Here is a 19,142-nt window from a genome sequence, read left to right as displayed (position 1 = left end):
GAGCGCGCGCGCAGCTGGCGGGACGGGGGCGCACGGGAGGGCGCGTGCCGTCGGGCCGAGGGGGCCGCCTTCCTCCGAAGCCAAGATGAGAACTTTCACTCCGAGCGAGACGCCGCTCTGGAGCGGGCCTGTTTTCCGGCAACCCTACACTCTCCCCTCCAAACTTCCCGCTTCCTGCCGGGCCGGAGACCTGCAAACTACAGTTCCCAGACCCCCTTGCCCGCGCCTTCCTGGCGGCCCCCGCCAGTGGGCGGTGGCGCAGGGGACTGGCGGGCGGGGGAGGAAGAGCCTTCCTCTCCGCTTTTCGGACCGGCCCCTGGCGGCCTTTGCGCGGGGCAGAAGCAGGAGCACCGGCCGCCCCGGTGGCCGCGATTGCAGGTGCGATGTCACACCACTCTCCCTTTGGTTCCTCCCGCCCAGGGGCGGCGGTGGCTTCCTGCAGCGACTCGTCTTCGCCACCGATCCCCTGTAATGTATTCCCTCTGTTTGAAATACCTAAAGTGGTTTCAGTTTTCCTGATTGGACCCCGACGGATATAAGTGTTTGGAGCGGGGGAGGGTCACGATCTGATTCATGTGTTAACAGGCCACTCTGGCTGCCCCGTGGAGAGGCGACACTGCCGGGCAAGGGCGGAAGCGGGAGGCCAGTTAGGAGACACCGCAGTCATAGCTAATGGTGGCTTGGCCGGTGGGGTCGCAGTGCAAGTGGTCAAAAGTGGCCGGACTTTGGGTACACTTTGAAGGTAGATAGAACCACAGGGTCTGTCTGCAGTCCTTTGTGCTCAGAAATACTGCTACAACCCACTGCATGCAAAACATACATGCCTGAGCTCTTTGCCTGTTTGTGATCTACTAACGTTTGCCAGTGGGCCCAGCAGGGTTAGGGGTAAGTTTAAGGACAAAATTAGTCAACTGGTACTTCTAAGACCACAAGAATCCCTTCAGAGCTAGGAACAAAACATGCAAGTTGAAAAACATCATCATGGTGATGCTGTGATTAAAATAATACTATGTCCTTTGAAAGCTAGGAGAAAAAAAATTTTTTTTTTTTTTTTTGAAACAGAGTCTCACTTTGTTGCTCAGGCTAGAGTGAGTGCAGTGGCATCAGCCTAGCTCACAGCAACCTTAATCTCCTGGGCTCGAGCGATCCTGAGTAGCTGGGACTACAGGCATGCACCACCATACCCGGCTAATTTTTTTTTTTTTTGTATATATATTTTTAGTTGGTCAATTAATTTCTTTCTATTTTTAGTAGAGACGGGGTCTCGCTCAGGCTGAACTCCCAACCTTGAGCGATCTGCCCACCTTGGCCTCCCAGAGTGCTAGGATTACAGGCATGAGCCAGCATGCCTGTCCTCAAAAAATTCTTAAATGAATACGTATCTTAAAAACATAACATGTATCCACTCATTTATTCGTTGGACAATTTTCTACTGGATCTCTACCTATGCTCAGGGATAGGTCTTCAGAATAGATAAAAAGAAGACTTATATTTATGAGATTACAGTCTTGGGCTCCTAGTCATTATAATAAATGAATTTGGCCTTCCGATTTGGGGAGGACATTATTGCGATTCTTTGTCACTTACTACAGTGATTTCTATTTCCTTTACCTGGCCAAGTTAGCTGGGCCTAGTTTGGGGGCTGAGTTAAAGAAAGTATGTTTGTATTTTTTTTTATGAACAAGCACATATCAGTCTTCCTGCATGTAGGACACTGTTCTAAGCACTTTGCACCTACCAACTCCTGAATTGTCTTAACAATTGAATTAATTCAGTTTATTGATCAACTCTTATTACTGGAAGTTTGGTGCTTGTTTCAGTGGGAATGAAAAAGGAGCACAAGTAGTTTGAGGAAAAGGAAAGAGAAGTTTATTAATTTGTCAGCAAATGAGGAGGGCGGCAGACCAGCATCCCAAAAGACCATCATCCTGACTGAGCAGAAATACAGGAAGTTTAAAAGAAGGGTTTTCGGTGGTTGGGCTACACAACCCTGGTGATCTCGTGTCCCTTATCTGGGTGACTTTGTTGAGCCATCTCCTGTGGTTTAAGATACTAGAAAAGAAATAGCAAATAACATTTTTTCTGCCCCTTTGATTACTGGCCATGGGCAGGAATACAGGTTTTAATTCCCCAAATGGGTAGGGGTTTTAGAGAGACAACTTGTAAAACATTTCCTTGCCTTTTTTCTGACCTTTACCTCTGTTACACTCTTAGTCCCGCTTAATATTTGTGCTTTCCATGGCATACCTGATCGTACTAGACACGCAGCCCTGTCTGTGATCCTTACGAACATCTTGCCTTCTAGGCCTTTGTGGAATTAACAAACTATATTGAAAATGGGATCTTCCTAGGCAGCTGATGTTGCATTAGAGTAAAGAGACAGCTTAGCAAGACTTCTTTTGCTGACTGTGCTGGCCACAGGGCACCATTCTGCTGGTCCCATCTTCCTTCTCTGCCTTTCTGTCCCAGTTAACCATTATTCTTTTCACTCTGCTGGTGGAATGACTCATCTCTATGGTCCCTACTTCCAACTGTGGCTCAACTTCAAGGCTTATCTACTCCTCACACCCAAAGATCTGCAAAGCTCAGGAGGCTTCTTTTCACTGACTCTACCCTTCTTGGAAGACACTTGTGGTTTGACATGGTAATATATTCTCTTCCCTGCCTGTCTTGGGGTTCTGTGGAGTGGGGAGGGCAGAATCCATAGACCTTAAATCTTTGTGCCTAGAGCAATACTCCTTTTTTTTTTTTTTCCTTGCTTTATCTTTAAGGTAAGATTCCTATTGAAGAGAGAGTTGCACATTTAAAATTTTTTGAAAACTGAGTTAGTGTTATAATTTGCCTTTCCAAATTCAACTGGCCAAAGATATCAATTAAGCTCATAGGAAAGATAATATTTTCCTGTTCTAAGTCTTCTACAAATATGAATCGCTTTGGTAATATTAATATATTCATTTAGACGAGTGCCGGTGACATTTATAAAAAAAAAATTTCTGTGGTTCACTAGAGCTTAATTGGAGGGAATTTTATGCTAAAGGTAAATTTGAAAGAAATGTTCGCAGTTGTTTTTATCACCTGTCCTCATTAGTTGCATCTCCTCATTTTCTAATTAAACACAGTAATTATAGAGAGTTCACATTCATGCAATTATGTGAGAGAGAAATGGAGTTATGTCAGTGTCAAAATTATGGCATATAATTACTGCCTGTGTTAAAGAACATATAAAACCCAGAGAAGAAAAGATCTGGAACTATAATGCAAAAGAATTCTCTCTTTGCTTGAGAGTCAGAGGAAAGAGGGAGGAAGGGGTTAGTTAAATCAGGCCTTGACCAAACTAGAGTCAACTTTTATTTCCTTTGAAACTATGAGCTTCCTTTTCATAACAGTGCCCTTGGCATTACTTTTATTCAGCTCCTAAGAGCATTTGCCTTTATCAGTGATTATTTCTCAGAGATTAGGGCCATTAATTCATACTAAGATGTAAATGACTAATAGACAATGATGGATCATCCCTGCTTTTCTAGGTCTGAAGTATGACATTTTTTGGAGCCCTCATAAGTATCAGGCCATGTGCAAGACACAAGCAGTCACACATATGAAAGAGACATAGTATCCTCCTTGAAGGACATCACAGTCTCACAGGGAACAAGATATTTAAATGAATATTTGCAAAATAAAATGATAGGTGCTGCCGCAGGAGAGGAAGAGAGTAGAGAGTGGTTAACTTTCCTTTCATTGTTGGTCTCCCTCATTCAGCTCCGAGTTCCTTGAGGGCTGGACCTATGACTCATCCATCCCTCTGTCCCCAGCATTTACACAGTGCCTGGTGCATAGAAGGTGTTCAATAAACGTGTGGTAGTTTTGTGTTTGCAGAGACATGACGTTGATTGTACGTATGTACAGGGCCTTCAGAGTATTGTTGTCTTATGGGCCAGTGCCTTGGGGAAGTTCGCAGGTGGACAGTTTCTAAAATGGCTCTCAACCATCCTCACCTGCTGGTATTCCCGCCCTTATGTATTCACCGTCCCCCTCCCTTGAGTGTGGACTGGACCTAGTGACTTACTTCTGACCATAGGCTATGGCACAAATGATGGGATGTTACCTCTGAGATTGCCTTATCACAGACAATGCGTTTTTTCCTCTAGTTTTTCTTGCTTGTTCACCTATGAACACAACTGCCTTCCAGAGAGGGCCACGTGGCAAGGAGCCTCCAGCCAATGGCCAGCTAGGAACTGAATCCTGCCAACCATCACGTGGGTGAGCTCAGAAGGGGCTTCTTCCCCCAGCTGAGTTTGAGATGACTGCAACCACAGCTGACAACGCTACTGCAGTCTGTGCGTGACCTGGAGTCAGAATCGCACAGCTAGACTCTGCCCAGATCTCTGACCTGTGGAATAATAAACCATGAGATAATAAATGTTGTTTTGCCAGTAAACGAACTACACGGGGGATGATTTGTTACATAGTAATAGGTAACCAATACAAGGTAAGATCACCTTCTGAGCAGATCCTTGTTGATTGAGCCTTTTTATGTTCACAGGTTTTTTTATATGGAAAAGAATACTCAAAACCATTTGTTCTTTTTTTTAATGCTCAATTTATTATATTAAGCTCATAAATCTAATACCAAAAACTGAAAGCCAGTTTTTCTTGGGGTCTTTAAATAGTGATTAAAAATGTATCAAACAAATCGTTTTAAACAATTTAAACCAACTGCAGTTATATATTTAGAATGGCTAATCCTTTTAAAGACTTCAAAACTTTAATTCAAAAACATATAAAAACAAAGATTACAGAATTTATTTTGATAGTTTCACTTAAATCTACTTGAAAGCGTCAGTATCATGGATGTGATGCCTTTCTTATTTCTTGTTTTTCTTTGCTTGTTTTGACATACCCTCAGGGTTTCAGTACTATTATTTTTCTTTCTTTCTGAGGTCACACAATTCTTAGCAGACCCAAAGAAAAGATTATCTTATCAGAACAGCATAGATTTCAGGACTTGGTTTATTGACTGATTAATTCTTGGTCAGATTTGTTTGCTTCTCCCAAGGTGATTCTAACCCAAACCACCTTTTTATAGTAAGCTTTTCTACAGTTCAATGACATCTGTTATGTCAGCAAGACTACTTCAGGTCTTGTCTTATGCCTAGGGTTTAATTTTGCAACCTAGTATCTACCCCTGAAATTGTTTTTGTGATTATCACTTGGCCATTGTTATATAACTGATTATCCCGTCATAACCAAATATTGACCTGGTCTCATAGCATTAAAAACTGACGTCTTCCTTATTAGCACTGAGATCTAATCTCCTAGGGGTTGAGGGATTGAGTCTGCATAGTTAGCATTCCTCTGTAGGTCATCTGGTAATTCATTACATTGGCAAACACCGTAGGACCCTCTTTCTGGTTGGTTATTTTCAGTGCGCAAACTGAATAGTCCTTCCTGTTTTCAATGCCTGCTTTTCCTAGGACTTTGTGGCTTATACTTTCTAATGTTTATTCTCCTTAAACAGACAGAGAGAAGCATATGACTATGCATCATAAATAAACAAAATTCATAGAAGAAAGATCAAATCCTCCTAATTGTTAAAATCAGTAAAAAATAAATATGGTCTAGTATAGTCACTGTTTTCTATTACAATGATCTTTTGGGAAGGCTTCATATTAACTTTTCTATTTTGAGTCGTTTTGAATTCATGGCCTTTCACAAGACCCATCCCATTCCTATAATCCATGATGATGATGGTAATGATGATGATGGTGGTGATAGTAATTTTGATGTTCAAATTATAGCTTCATCTTAAAAAGCATGCCATCTTTTCTTTTAAAAAATAGGCAAGACTAGATTATAGTGTTTAGGAGTGCACATTTGGATGATAAAACTATTAAAGACACAATGAAGCCCTTACTAGGCGAGTGAGATTATACGGAAAGGGAAGGGGGTGTGATTGGAATGAGGCTCACAGAAGGGCCTCGTGGCAGTGGCACCAGGGATCAGTTTCATGGAAGACAATTTTTCCATGGACCGGGGTAGGGGGTGGTTTGGGGATGATTCAGATGCAGTACATTTATTGCGCAGTCAAACCTCTCTGCTAATGATTGTCTATATTTGCAACCTCTCCCCAGCGCTAGCATCACCGCCTCAGCTCCACCTCAGACGATCAGGCGTTAGATTCTCATAAGCAGTGTGCAACCTAGATCTCTCGCATGCACGGTTTACAGTAGAGTTCATGCTCCTTGGAGAATCTAATATCACTGCTGATCTGACGGGAGGCAGAGTTTATCCGGTAATGTGAGCGATGGGAAGCGGCTGTAAATACAGATGAAGCTTTGCTGGCTGGCTCACTCCCCTCCTGCTGTGCAGCCTGGTTCCTAACAGGCCACAGACTGGTACTGTTCCATGATCCAGGGGTTGCAGACTTCAGCCTTATTGGGGTGAGCAGCAAAGTTCTATTTTTTCACCTGGGCATACATTTGATTTCTGTTCTCTCTCTCTCTCTCTCTCTCTCTCTCTCATTATCTGTGCTTTGTTTTCACAGTGAAAATTTTAACTTAAAAAACTGTCACCATATAGTTAGTGGGGGGGGGCGTCTTTATGTTGTGTCCCTTGTTATTTACACGCTTTCCCTGACACCCTTGAAAACATCCTTGCTTTTTAGCAACGATAGGATGTTGGAGAGATGTTCTGATTTTTTCTGTCTTAAATCATGGAATTAGCTATCCTCCAAGGGATTCTTTTTCCTTTTAGTGGGAAATAATTTTATTTTATTTTATTTTATTTATTTATTTTTGAGACAGAGTCTCGCTTTGTTGTCCAGGCTAGAATGAGTGCCGTGGCATCAGCCTAGCTCACAGCAACCTCAAACTCCCGGGCTCAAGCGATCCTTCTGCCTCAGCCTCCCGAGTAGCTGGGACTACAGGCATGTGCCACCATGCCCGGGCTAATTTTTTCTATATATATTAGTTAGCCAATTAATTTCTTTCTGTTTATAGTAGAGACAGGTCTCGCTCTTGCTCAGGCTGGTTTCGAACTCCTGACCTTGAGCAATCCGCCTGCCTCAGTCTCCCAGAGTGCTAGGATTACAGGTGTGAGCCACCTCGCCCTGCCTAGTGGGAAATAATTTTAAAGTCCAGGAGCTGGTCTGTGGGAGTGCATGTGAGAATGTGGGGTGAGCCAGAATGCCATTGATGTTGCTGCTAAGCCACTCAGAGCTGAAGAAACACTTTTTATGGTTGTTATTTCACGCTGATATTTCCAATTTAACTTGCGATGTTGCTATTCCATACTTTTCTTATATTAGGTTTCATCAACTGCAATCCCTTCTCTTGAATTGACAATCTTTTTGGTGTGTTGAAACTCCTGAATGGAGCCAAGACACCCCTTTTATCAATTTTCCTCCTTGGCATAGTAATCTCCAAACTCTGTCATTCACGTAATTCATCATTTTTGGCCATATTTGCTAAATTCATAATTTTATACCACCTATATTATTGTTTTCTTAATATTTTTATTTAATCAACATTAAATTGAAGCTCTTAAAAGAATTAACTTTGTATTAAGCAATAACGTCCATACAATTGTAGATTTTAATTAACTGGTCATGCATTTTCCAGTATACCTTAAGATGAATACGTAAGTGTTGGGATTTGAAGGGATTCCATAAATGTCACTTCCCTCGCTCAAGTCAAGCATCATCTGAAAGGACAAAAATCAGGGAGGTGGACCTCAAAACATCACCTTCATTACTAATGAAAACTGCACTGTGGGATGTGGCATAGGTGCTGGACAATTATAGGATGCCCAAGAGTGGATCTCAGGCTTGGAGAGACGTATCTACCCACAGGGCTTCCCTGCAGTGTGGCCCCATTGACCTCACACCCTGAGTTGTCCTCCCTGAAGGAGACAGACCCAAAAAGTACAAGGAGGCAAAGACTGAGCTGCCATACTGAATTTTATTATTAGTTAATTACTTTATTTAACAAATACAAATTGTGTATACATATGGTATACAACATGATGCTTTGCAATCATATACATTGTGGAATGGCTAAATCAAGCTAATTAACGTATGCATCACCTTACATACTTACCATTTATTTGTGTGAGAACATTTAAAAATCTATTCTCTGCGATTTTCAGGGATATAATACGTTGTTATTAACTGCAGTAGCCATGTTGTACAACAGAGCTCTTTGACCAAGGAGCCCTTGATTCCCATCCCTACTCTCTGGGCTCTGGTAACCACCATTCTACTCTCTGCTTTGGATTCTTTTCTTTTGGATTCTACATAATTAGATCATGCATTATTTATCTTTCTGTGCCTGGCTTATTTCACTTAACAGAATGTCCTTCAGGTTCATCTATGTTGTCACAAATGACAGGATTTTCTTCTTTTTTAAAGCCAAGTGGTATTCCATTGTGTATACATGCCACATGTTCTTTATCCATTCATTCACTGACGGCCATATCTAGGTTTTCCTCCAAATCCACTAATTGGGCAGGAGGAGTGAGTAAGGGAGCAGAGATGTCCAGAAACATTAAGCTAATGGATATTTCTATAATTAAAATACACATTCAGGGGGAATAACTACTAAAAATAATACATCTTTGTTCACGTATTGTGTCAAAGCATCTCAAGTACACCTCTTGGGAAGCTCTGTTATAGTAGGCCATGTTATGATAAAGTGCCTCTGAATTTCACCTTGTCAGGTACCGCTTGGGCACCTTTTGTGCACCTTAGATTATTTGTTGTATTTGAAGGGACAGATGTGATGTAAAAGAGTCTGTCTGAACCCAAGTCAGAGTGAGTCATATTTGTCCCTCAGTTTACCCTTCCTTTGCACTGGGGTCCTTCATGGTTGCCTCTTTCCCTGCTGTTAGAAAAAAACTCAGACTGTGTTTTCTTCTGCTCTCACACTAACAATCAACACAGGAACCTTCTGTGACTCCATACTATGTAGAGATTTTTTTCCCCACCAGCAAGCAAGCAATCGATTCTGCAGCAGACACCAGCTGGGTGTCCTCCCATTCAATTCTGACATTATCTACCCAGAGAGAGTGTCAGATTCCACAGCTTGAGGGCTCAGACCCCAAGACTGCTCCCCCCCTTCTGATGCCAGTCGCAAGTCTGGGCCTCTGGAAGGTCTGGCCGACTGGCTTCAAGTTGGGGTCCTCACAGTCACCGCTTTGGGTTTGATTAATTTGCTAGAGCGGCTGAGAGAACTCAGGGAAACACTTAGGTTTGCTGACTTATTACAAAGGATATTTTAAAGGATAGAAATAAACAGATAGGCGGGGTGCAGTGGCTCACACCTGTAATCCTTGCACTTTGGGGGGCTGAGGCCGGAGGATCGCTCAAGGTCAGGAGTTCGAAATCAGCCTGGGCAAGAGCGAGAACCCGTCTCTACTAAAAATAGAAAGAAATTAATTGGCCAACTAAAAATATATAGAAAAAATTAGCTGGGCATGGTGGTGCATGCCTGTAGTCCCAGCTACTCGGGAGGCTGAGGCAGGAGGATCGCTTGAGCCCAGGAGTTTGAGGTTGCTGTGAGCTAGGCTGATGCCATGGCACTCTAGCCTGAGCAACAGAGTGAGACTGTCTCAAAAAAAAAAAAAAAAAAAAAAGAAAGAAAAAAGAAAAGAAATAAACAGCCAGATGGAAAATACACAGGGTGAGGTCTAGTAAGATCCCCAATGCAGAAGATTCTGTCCCCATGGCATTGGCGTGCACCACCCTCCCAGTACATGGGTGAATTTTGTTCACCTTCTGGTCAGCCTCCATGTGTTCAGCCCTTGGAAGCCCTTGAGCTCCGTCCTCTTGGGCCTTTTGTGGAGAATTCATTGGATAGACATGATTGAAGCATGGGCACCCGTGTCAAATTGTGATTGGACAAAAGCATGTGATTCAGTACAATAGACTGACTGCCTGGGGAAACCTAGAAAGGCCTCTCCGTCCAGATTCTTCTGGGCCTCTCTGTGCAGCCTTCCTTCCTCCAGGTGCTGGGCAGGACCCTCTCTGGAATGAAGGTGTTATGAGTCCTAACAGATTAGAGTCCTGCCTTGGGCAGGTGAAAGGAGGGTTAGGAGAAGATCAGAGAGAGAGAAATCCTGTTTTCTGAGGCCTAAAGTGTCCCATCATTATAACAAAGACTGTCCATGGGAGTGTGAGCCGGGAAACATGGATGAAGGTACATACACATGTCTCACACATCACACCTGCCCCTTCCCTTCTGTCCCCTTTCCGCACCCATCTCAACCCTACAGTACCTCGCTGCTCAGACCTTCTTCCCCTAGACAACTACGTGGGAAGGGAAAGGGCTTGTTAAACGTACTTGCAACATGAGGCTTAATGTGTTCTCCCCCAGCTTCCTATTACACTTCATCTGCAATCCTCTCCGTATGCCTTTGGTTTTATTATTGCTGTCATCTGCAGTGCCACCACGACTGCCCTCTGTCATTTTTGGCCTGCAGTCTGGTGTGAGATCAGCCTTTTAAAATTGGTCTTCCCAGACAAGAAGCATCTTAAATAGATGCTTTAAAAGTGCATGCCATTAATAAAATAAAATAAAATAAAATAAAATGCATCCCATTAATTGCTACCTGTTATTACGAAGAAAATCTCCTCTTTTGTACTTACATTGTGAGGGGCATTGGCCTTAAAGGATGCAATTTTACCAAACAAACAAAATGAATAACATTTGTGTTGGGTTTTTAAACAATGAGGGTGAAGAGGATAAACACAGGAGCTGGGTTGGTTTGGAGATGGAAAAATAACTGGGCAATAAGGGTCTCTTCTCTTTTCATTTTTTTTCTTTTGACATATGAACTCAGGACATCTAAATTTTTCTTTCACATCATATTAGGCAGCAGTCCAAGTTTAAAGTGATAGAAAACTCAAATTAAGTCAAGCCGAAAAGGAGATTTATTGGGAGGATTGTGGCGAAGCTCAGAGAATCCGAGAAGTAGATGCAGGAAGCAGGGTAACTCACGGGATGCCGGGACTGGACCTGGAGACCCGGCGCCACCGGAACCTCTCTGCGTCTTTCATCTGTGCTTATTTGTGTCTGGTGTGATGGGCTAAATTGTGTCCTCCAAGGAGAAGTTAAAGTGCTAACTCTCAGTGCCTATGAATGTTTGTCTCATTTGGAAAGAAAGCTTTAGGAGATGACCAGGTTGAAATGATGCATTGGTTTGCTAGGGCTGCCGTAACAGAGAACCACAGAAAGGGCAGCTTCAACAACAGAATTTATTTCCCCACAGTTCTAGAGGCTAGGAGTCCAAGGTGAAGGTGTGAGCAGGGTTGATTTTTCCAGGGTTTGCAGGTGGCTGTCTTCTCCCTTTCTCTTCACATGCTCTTTCTCTGTGCACATCTGTGTTTGAATCGCCTCTTCTTCTAAGGGCACCAATTATATTGGGTTAGGGCCCACCAGTATGAACTCATTTTACCTTAATTCCTTTTCAAAGGTCCTGACTTTAAATACAATCACATTCTGAGGCACTGGGGATTAGGACTTCGCCATGTGAATTTCAGGGGACACAAATCAGCCTGTAACAGTTGAGGTCATTAGAGTGGCTCTTTGTCTAATGGTGTTCTCATAAAAATTTGTACACAAACACAGACATTCCGAAGCTGCTACCACCTCCACCCATACCCCTGTGGTCTCAGCCACCACTGTCCCTTGTCTGGATTATGGCAATGGCATCCTGAACGGGGAAAGGAGGACCCAAATAACTTCTGTGTTGTCATCAACACAGAAGACTTCTGGGACCAAATGTGTGTGGGTTTTCCCCACACATCAAGCAAACAATCAACTTTGCAGTGGATACCAGCTGGGTGTCCTTCAATTCAATTCTGAGACTATCTACCTGGAGATAGCGTCAGATCTATCTCTATGGTGAGCCTTCACTGCCCCCAAAACTTCTCTCCAGCCCCCCAGACACCAGTTGCAAGTCTGGGCCTCCAGAACTTGTGAATGATTGGCTTCAAGTTGAGGTTCCCACGACTCTCTTTTTGGGTTTGACTAATTTGTTAGAGCAGCTCACAGAACTCAGAGAAACACTTATTTATGTTTAGCAGTTTGTTATAAAGGCTATTACAAAGGTTACAGATGAAGAGATGCACAGGGCGAGGTGCCGGGGAAGGGGCACGGAGCTTCCATGCCCTCCCTGGGCGCCCCACCCGCCAGGAACCTGCGTGTGTCCAGCTACCCTGAGGCTCTCCTAACCTAGTCCCTTTGGGCCTTTCGTTGGATAGGCATGATTGACAACCGTGTAGAAATGTGATTGGACAAATCATATGATTTAATACCAACAGACTGAGTGGGGAAACCCAGCAAGACCTGTCTGTTTAGATTCCTCTTGGCCTGTCTGTGCAGCATTCCTCTGTCCAGAGTATGGGGCAGGGCCCTTTCTGGAATGAGGGTCTTATGGCCCACTATCAGAAAGGTGGGGAAGTTTATTTAGAGTCCTGTCTCGGGCAGATGAAAGGAGAGCAAGAGGTCAGAGAGAGAGATTTTATTTCCCGAGGCGGCGTCTGAGTTCTAAAATGCCACAACATTGTAACAAAAGACTGTAACAAGGGCTGTGGGAGTTATGAACCAGGACAAAACTATGGACAAAAATCAATTTATATATATATATGTCATAATATCACACCTCCTAATTGATATCTTTCTTCCCTTTGTCTCCCCATAGTCATTTCTCTACACAGCAAGTAGCTGGTGTGATTTTGTTAAAATACACAGTTGAGATCATGTCTCTCCTCTGCTGGAAACCCTCAATAGCTTCCCATCTCAGACAGATAAAACCATCTTCACCATGGCCTAGAAGGCCCTTTGTAACCTAGATCCTTGCTTTCTGGCCTTAGCTCCCAGGACTCGGCTGCAGCCACCAGCCTCCTCCCAGTTCTCAAACACATCAGGAAAGTGCCTATCTCAGAGCCTTGGCACTCGCCATTCTCTCTGCCTGGAGTGATCACTCTCCAACTATGAGCATGACTTGCTCCCTCTCTTCTTTCAACTCTTCAACTTAAATGTCACTTTCTCAGGGAGGTCTTCTTTGGCTCTTTTTAAAAGTTTGAACTCATCCCCTGCCATTACTCCTCATCCTTTTCCCCTACTTCATTTTTTTTTTTCCTCTGTAGCATCCGCACTTACCGTACTAAGTATTTTAGATATTTATTTTGCTAGGCATTGGGATTTGGTAGACCTTCTAGAGTCTCTGTGACATGTTGGATGGTCCGATGATCTGCTAGCTCCTATCCCTGAAATGTTTCCTCTCTGCCTGATTGAAGCTTTTGAAATTCTTTTGACTCATTAATCAATTTCCCCCTTAATTGGGGGAAGAGGAGTCTGGTTCAATGAGGCCATGGGTCCTACTTATCCCGACATTGAATCTATTCTGAGATTTTGTTTTGCTCTCCTTTCAAATTCCTATTTTGTAAACTGGTACCAATAACTATGCCCCTGTTACCTTCCCTGGCCAAGTCTCTGGCTTGTGTGTGAAATCTCAAGTTGCTGGAAGGGAATTTAGAGATAATTTTGGCCCACTGGTCATTTTGTCGATGAAGGCAGGAAGGAACTTGTTGAAGGTCATATTCTATATTAACCCTTTGCACTCGCTTGTTTTTTTCTCGATTCCTTTATTCTACTGGGGATTTAATTTTTTAAATACCCCAGATTTTACAAAGTGCAACAGTAGAATAAAAAACTGGAGTTTCTTTTCATACAAACTTATTTATTTGGATTTTTAAATATTTCAAATTATTGATGCATTCAAAGAGTAATTTTAATCTGTGTAATTTTTGCTAACCGTGTCGAGTCATACTCGACATCCGAGTGCAAAGGGTTAAGTTCATTCATGAATTTACTCCACATGCACTGTGTGCCAGGCGTTTTACTAGGTACTGGATAATGAAGCATGACTAACACACAGTTCCTCCCAGTCTGGAGAACTTCACAGTCCAAAGGAAAGTTTATATCACAGACAATTATAAGATTGCATTAAAAATATCAGTGATAGCGAGATGGTCGGTGGTCAGAAGAGGGAATTGAACCAATATGAGGAAGGTGAGAAAAGCAGAGAGAGGAGAGGGCAAGGAGAGAGGGTCAGGACTGAAGCTCCATGTCCACTCAAACCCCACAGCACTTACAAAGGGTTTCTCATTCATTCAACCAAAATGTACTAGACGTCTACTATGTTCAAATCATTATGATTTGATATCTTTTGTATATTTTTGGTATATTTTGTAATATACCTGGTGCTTTACACAAACTCTTTGGTAACATAGTTGGTATCTTAAAGGCCAAATGAGGTCATGGACTTCTAAGGTTGGCCAGCAACTTGCAAAACTCAAGTCCCTGGTTAAGCCACCCAATTTCAAAGCGTTGGAAATTTGTTTCATGGTTCCTTCTCTCTCCCTCAAGGGACATAGCAAGTTAAGGTTACTGTTGCATGAACTGGCTGTGATGGTGAGCCACCTGATTAGAGGCCTCCTATTGTCAAACCGGGCACATATTTTACCTTCAGAGAGCCGCGATGTCCTTGGAATGGGTGGGTGATATTTGTTCCGACACAAGTCATTTACCCGACCAGCTCCAAGTAGAGCCAGCAGGTGCTGGGTCCTTTAATCTGTCAGGACAAAGCGTTGGCCTTTCACGGTCAGTTAATCAGGAGTAGGTGAGCAGCTGCACAAGGATACATTCTGGAAGAAACTGACGGTCAGAGTGGAGTGGGGGCCCAGGGCCCATCCTGGAAGGGGACTTGTGTGTTATACCTAGTTTCCGGCTACTTTCTGGTAGCAGACAGAGGCAAACACAAGATACTATAAACTCTGCAAATAAATGATCTCTCCATTGTGAGCCTGGGTACTCTCCCCGGGAGACTGTTTTATGTTTTCCTGTAAGGAAGGGGTAGGATATAGTGGAGTTGCTTTTATACCTACATTGGACACATATAAGAGCTTTGGCCCCTCACCCTCTACCCCATTCCTCCCTCAGTATTTCAAGGAATCCATTCTTAATCCCCACCTTACCAAAACTATGCTTGGTTTGGTAAGGTGGGGATTAAGAATGGATTATTGGATTTAGTAGCTATTTGGTCATTGGTGACCTTGACAACAATAGTTTCAGTGGAGCTGTTGGGGCCAAAACTGGTTGGAATGGGTTCAAGAGATGATAGGCACCTCTTCTGAGAAGCACAAATGAAGCAGAGAATTGGAATACGTCTGGAGGAAGGTCTGGGGTTAAGAGTGATCTCTTTAAAGATAGATAGAAGAAATCACTGTGTACTTGTGTGATGGGTGGAATGGTCCCATAGAAGCCAAGCTGAGGATGCAGGAAAGAAGGGGGACATTGCTAACGAGATGTCCCTGAACAACAAAGAAGACAGGAACTCTTAGTGATGTGCTAGAGCTGGTGGTTCAACACAGCTGTTATTAAATATTGAGTTATACAAATTGCAATGAAATACATTATATTTCTGAAAGTAATAAATATCCCAAACTCATCCCTTCCTCATTATGTTACTTTTTCCATTATCTGTGTTACTACACTTTTCCATTATCTATGTTACTGTGGCTCTCTGTGGCTCTTGTATGTGAATGGTGGGAATATAAGATGATGGCATGGTCCTGGCTTCTCTGCCTGACTCTACTCACTCACTGAACTGCCAAACATTATGTCCCTCAGTTACCAATTTGTGCTTAGTGACATCACGTCGATAGCCCTAAACATTGGCAGGAGTATTTATACAACAGAAATCAGCAACCCTTAGAAATCAGGGCTTTGCCTGGTTTGTTTTTTAAAGGAGAGCTGTTTGTTAAACATTTGTCAGGCCACCTCAGGATTCCGTGGACAAGCAGAGAAACTGGACTTAAACTAAGCGCTGAAAGTTCATCTGCAGGAACAGGAGGGGAGGCTGGGCATTTCGACTGGCGGGTAGATAGGTGTGGCAGAGAGAGGTTACTTATTTACTAAGTGGAAAAGGAAGCAAGATAATGACCTAAGGCTGGGCAAGCAGGTGTTGGAGGTTTGGTTTGAGAGGAGTAGGGGAGAGTAAGTTAGATTAATTTAGTATTTTAGTAGTGTATTTGGCACTACTGAAAGTCCCCTTGAGGTTCGTGGTTGTGAATTTAGAAAGAAGCCTGTCACCGTGGGTGTCAATTTCCTCCAGCCTCTTTCAGTGCCTGGGGGAGGCAGGGAGAGGAGAGGCAGATTTATGCAAAGCCAGGGTGTTGCTGGGCCAGCATGACCCAGGCAAGCAGGGGAGATCATAAAGCCATAAATGCAGAAGTCACCACCTCAGAGACCTTCCATGTTCTTCTAGCTAAAACCATGCCCTAGCCCTGGAAACTTTAACCCATTATTCTGCTTATTTTCCTATCTTGTTGATTGGGAGTGAAATCTGGCTCATCCATCCCACAGGACAGCAGGGATGGCTTCTTATTCACTGCGGAATCCCCTGTGCCTACCACAGTGCTTGGCACACAGTGGACACTCGATAATATGTCGAGTGATTTATTGAATAAATAGATCAACCTGCTCACGTCCCCGGGCTGGAGTAAAGAACACTCACATCCTTTTTGTATCCTTTGGTTCATTGCTCCGTGGTGTTTAACCTTTTGTGAGCAAAGCACGTTCCCTACCGAGTCGGATACACTAAGCCACCGTTCTTTATTTCCTGAGGCCCAACCCAAGCCCCAGAGGCAGCTGTCCCACTCGCTTGGTCGGGCGAGTCCAGTTGGCCTTTGTCACACCGGGGAGTTGATGCATTATGACTTTATTTTCAGTGTGGGCGACAGCAGTTCAGGGCTCAGTCTGTGACTCCAGGCGGGGTTGACATAAAAAGCACAAGCTCCAAAGTCCAACACGGCTGCCAGAGTGTGGCGTGGCGACTCGGCGGCAGGGGAGAGGGGGCAGGGGCCAGGGGGCCAGGGGCCAGGAGGACAGGGGCCAGGGGGTAAGGGCACAGGGGGATAGGGGGCAGGGACAGGGGGACAGGGGCAGGGGCAGGAGCCAGGAGGACAGGGGCAGGGTCCAGGGGGCAGGGGCAGGGGGCAGGGGGCAGGGGCCAGGAGGACAGGGGCAGGGTCCAGGGGGCAGGGTTCAGGGGGCAGGGGCAGGGGGCAGGGGTCCAGGGGGCAGGGTCCAGGGGGCCAGGGGGCCAGAAGACAGAGGCAGGGGACGGGGCAGGGTCCAGGGGGCAGGGTCCAGGGGGCAGGGGCAGGGGCAGGGGGCAGGGGTCCAGGGGGCAGGGTCCAGGGGGCAGGGGCAGGGTCCAGGGGGCAGGGTCCAGGGGGCAGGGGCAGGGGCAGGGTCCAGGGGGCCAGGGGGCCAGGAGACAGAGGCAGGGGACGGGGCAGGGTCCGCCCCGCGCTGGGGCCGGCGCTCGGGGCGCGCTCCCGCCTCCGCCGCCCTCCTCCCCGCCAACCCGGACGCCGGCGGGCGGGGGCGTGGGCGGGACCTGCTGTGAGCCTCCCCCAGTGGTCAATAAAGTTTCGCAAGTTTGAAACGGGGGCGGAAAAAGTGCGCGCCCCTGCGGCTGCCGGCCGTGGGCGCCCGCGGGCCTCGGCGCAGCCCGCAGCGCGGCGCTGGCGGGCGCGCGGGGATGGGGGTCACGGTGGAGGTGCGCCAGGTGTACAAGTACCCCTTCGAGCAGGTGGTCGCCAGCTTCCTCCGAAAGGTACTGGGGCGGGGCGCGCCGCCCCCCTGCCGCGCCGCCCGCGCCCCTGCGCCTCCCCGTCCACGCGGACCTCCGCCCGGCCCTGTCCCTCCACCGCGGGCTCTGCTTCGGGGACGCGTGGGGCGAGGGTGGGGCGGGTTTCCTCGAAGTCCGCGTTGCAGGGGGAGGCGCAGGGCGCCGTGCTGGGCGGCACGTCCACACCCCGCCGCAGCTGGAGGGAGAGGCTGTTAGCTTAGAAAGCGCTTCGCGGAAACCGAGTTCTTCCCTATCCCCGCTGGGGTGGCGGGTGCCCGGCTGCTCCGTCTGTCTTTCCGGCTCACCACGCACCCCTGAAAAGCCACTGGTGGCGGCCGCGGAAGCCAGCGTCTCGGTTTCCTCGGCGTTATCACTCTGCTGCCCACCTCTTTCTCTTGTGTTCCACAGCTGGGCAGGTTACTTACCCTCCCTGTGCCTTAATTTCGTAATCTGTGCAATGCGGAAAATAACAGTACCACCTCATAGGGTGGTGGTGAGGATTCAAATGAGATAATTCATATTAAGTGCTTTATCACAGCTGTCGACCTAAAGGGTGGGGGAAAAAACAGGCAAAGTTAATGTAAGTTGAGAGTTTATTTGGGCCAGGTTTGAGGACTGTAACCCCCGGAGCATAGGGTCAGGTTGCTCTGAATACAGCTCTGATTGGCAGCAGTTACAAGTTACAGTTTTTAAAGGAAACAGTGATGCAGTTCCTAAGTTGTTTACCAAGAATTTACATTAAAATAACCCAAGCTGTCGATTGCCTGTACATTGTTTTCAGGGTGGCAAAGTCCGGGGACTGGGCGAGGCAGCAGTTGCCACCTGGCATGGAAGGTGTGTGTGACCGAAGTCTCTCTGGGCCTGATAAATTTTGGATACCTCAGCATACTTCACACAGTTCAGACTGCTCAGAGTTATTTGTCTTTTCTCACAGAGACTGATGTTAAGTTAGCGCTCTCTAAAAAAATATTGATGTTGTTTGTACGACTACAACTCATTTCAGTACAGACATCGAACCCTGGCCTCAAATACTCAGTGGCCGTCTTTCATCCCAAGGACTGCTCCTAGGACTGTGGCTCACGATAATAGGAAAAAGGAAACTTTCTTTGAAAAATCGAAAAGCACCCATTCCCCGGGAGGTGGAACCCCTGGGCTCTGGTCTGCCTCTCTGTTTGGTTCTATGGGTGACCTTGGTCATGAGTCCTCTCTCCAGGCCTTAGTTTCTTCTGCGTCTATAACACAAAGGTGTGTCTCAGAAGATCTTTTAGGTTCCCTTTCAGCTTCCACCTTCTTAAGCCAGATTTGCAAAAATTGCAATTTGCCTTGGGCAGCAGCCACTGGACACCCAACTCCATATGCAGCCGGGAAGCCAAGCTAAGGGAGATGCTGGAGAGATGAAGGTCGTTTGTTAAATGAAGAGGCCTGGGCTCCGTTAGAGGAGGTGA

At 45.6% G+C, this 19,142-nt stretch overlaps 1 protein-coding gene across 3 annotated transcripts in view; it reads left to right on the top strand.

Annotated features, from left to right (window-relative positions):
• Positions 1-280: 280 nt before the first annotated feature.
• The window catches only part of PRELID2 (PRELI domain containing 2), an 88,545-nt gene continuing 69,683 nt past the window's right edge, over positions 281-19,142 (top strand). For 2 of the 3 annotated variants that reach the window (XM_012749054.2, XM_012749053.2), the window contains exon 1: positions 17,507-17,682. In XM_012749054.2, coding sequence (XP_012604508.1) covers positions 17,608-17,682 — 75 coding nt within the window. In that variant the 5' untranslated portion in view covers positions 17,507-17,607. Of the gene's footprint in view, positions 379-17,506; positions 17,683-19,142 lie in introns of those variants that run through there. The other variant, XM_075996168.1, reaches the window with a different exon arrangement.

This window comes from Microcebus murinus, chromosome 21, assembly GCF_040939455.1.
Source record: "Microcebus murinus isolate Inina chromosome 21, M.murinus_Inina_mat1.0, whole genome shotgun sequence".
NCBI lineage: Eukaryota > Metazoa > Chordata > Mammalia > Primates > Cheirogaleidae > Microcebus > Microcebus murinus.
Note: the sequence above shows the minus strand (reverse complement) of the source record. Positions and strands in the feature narration are given on the sequence as shown.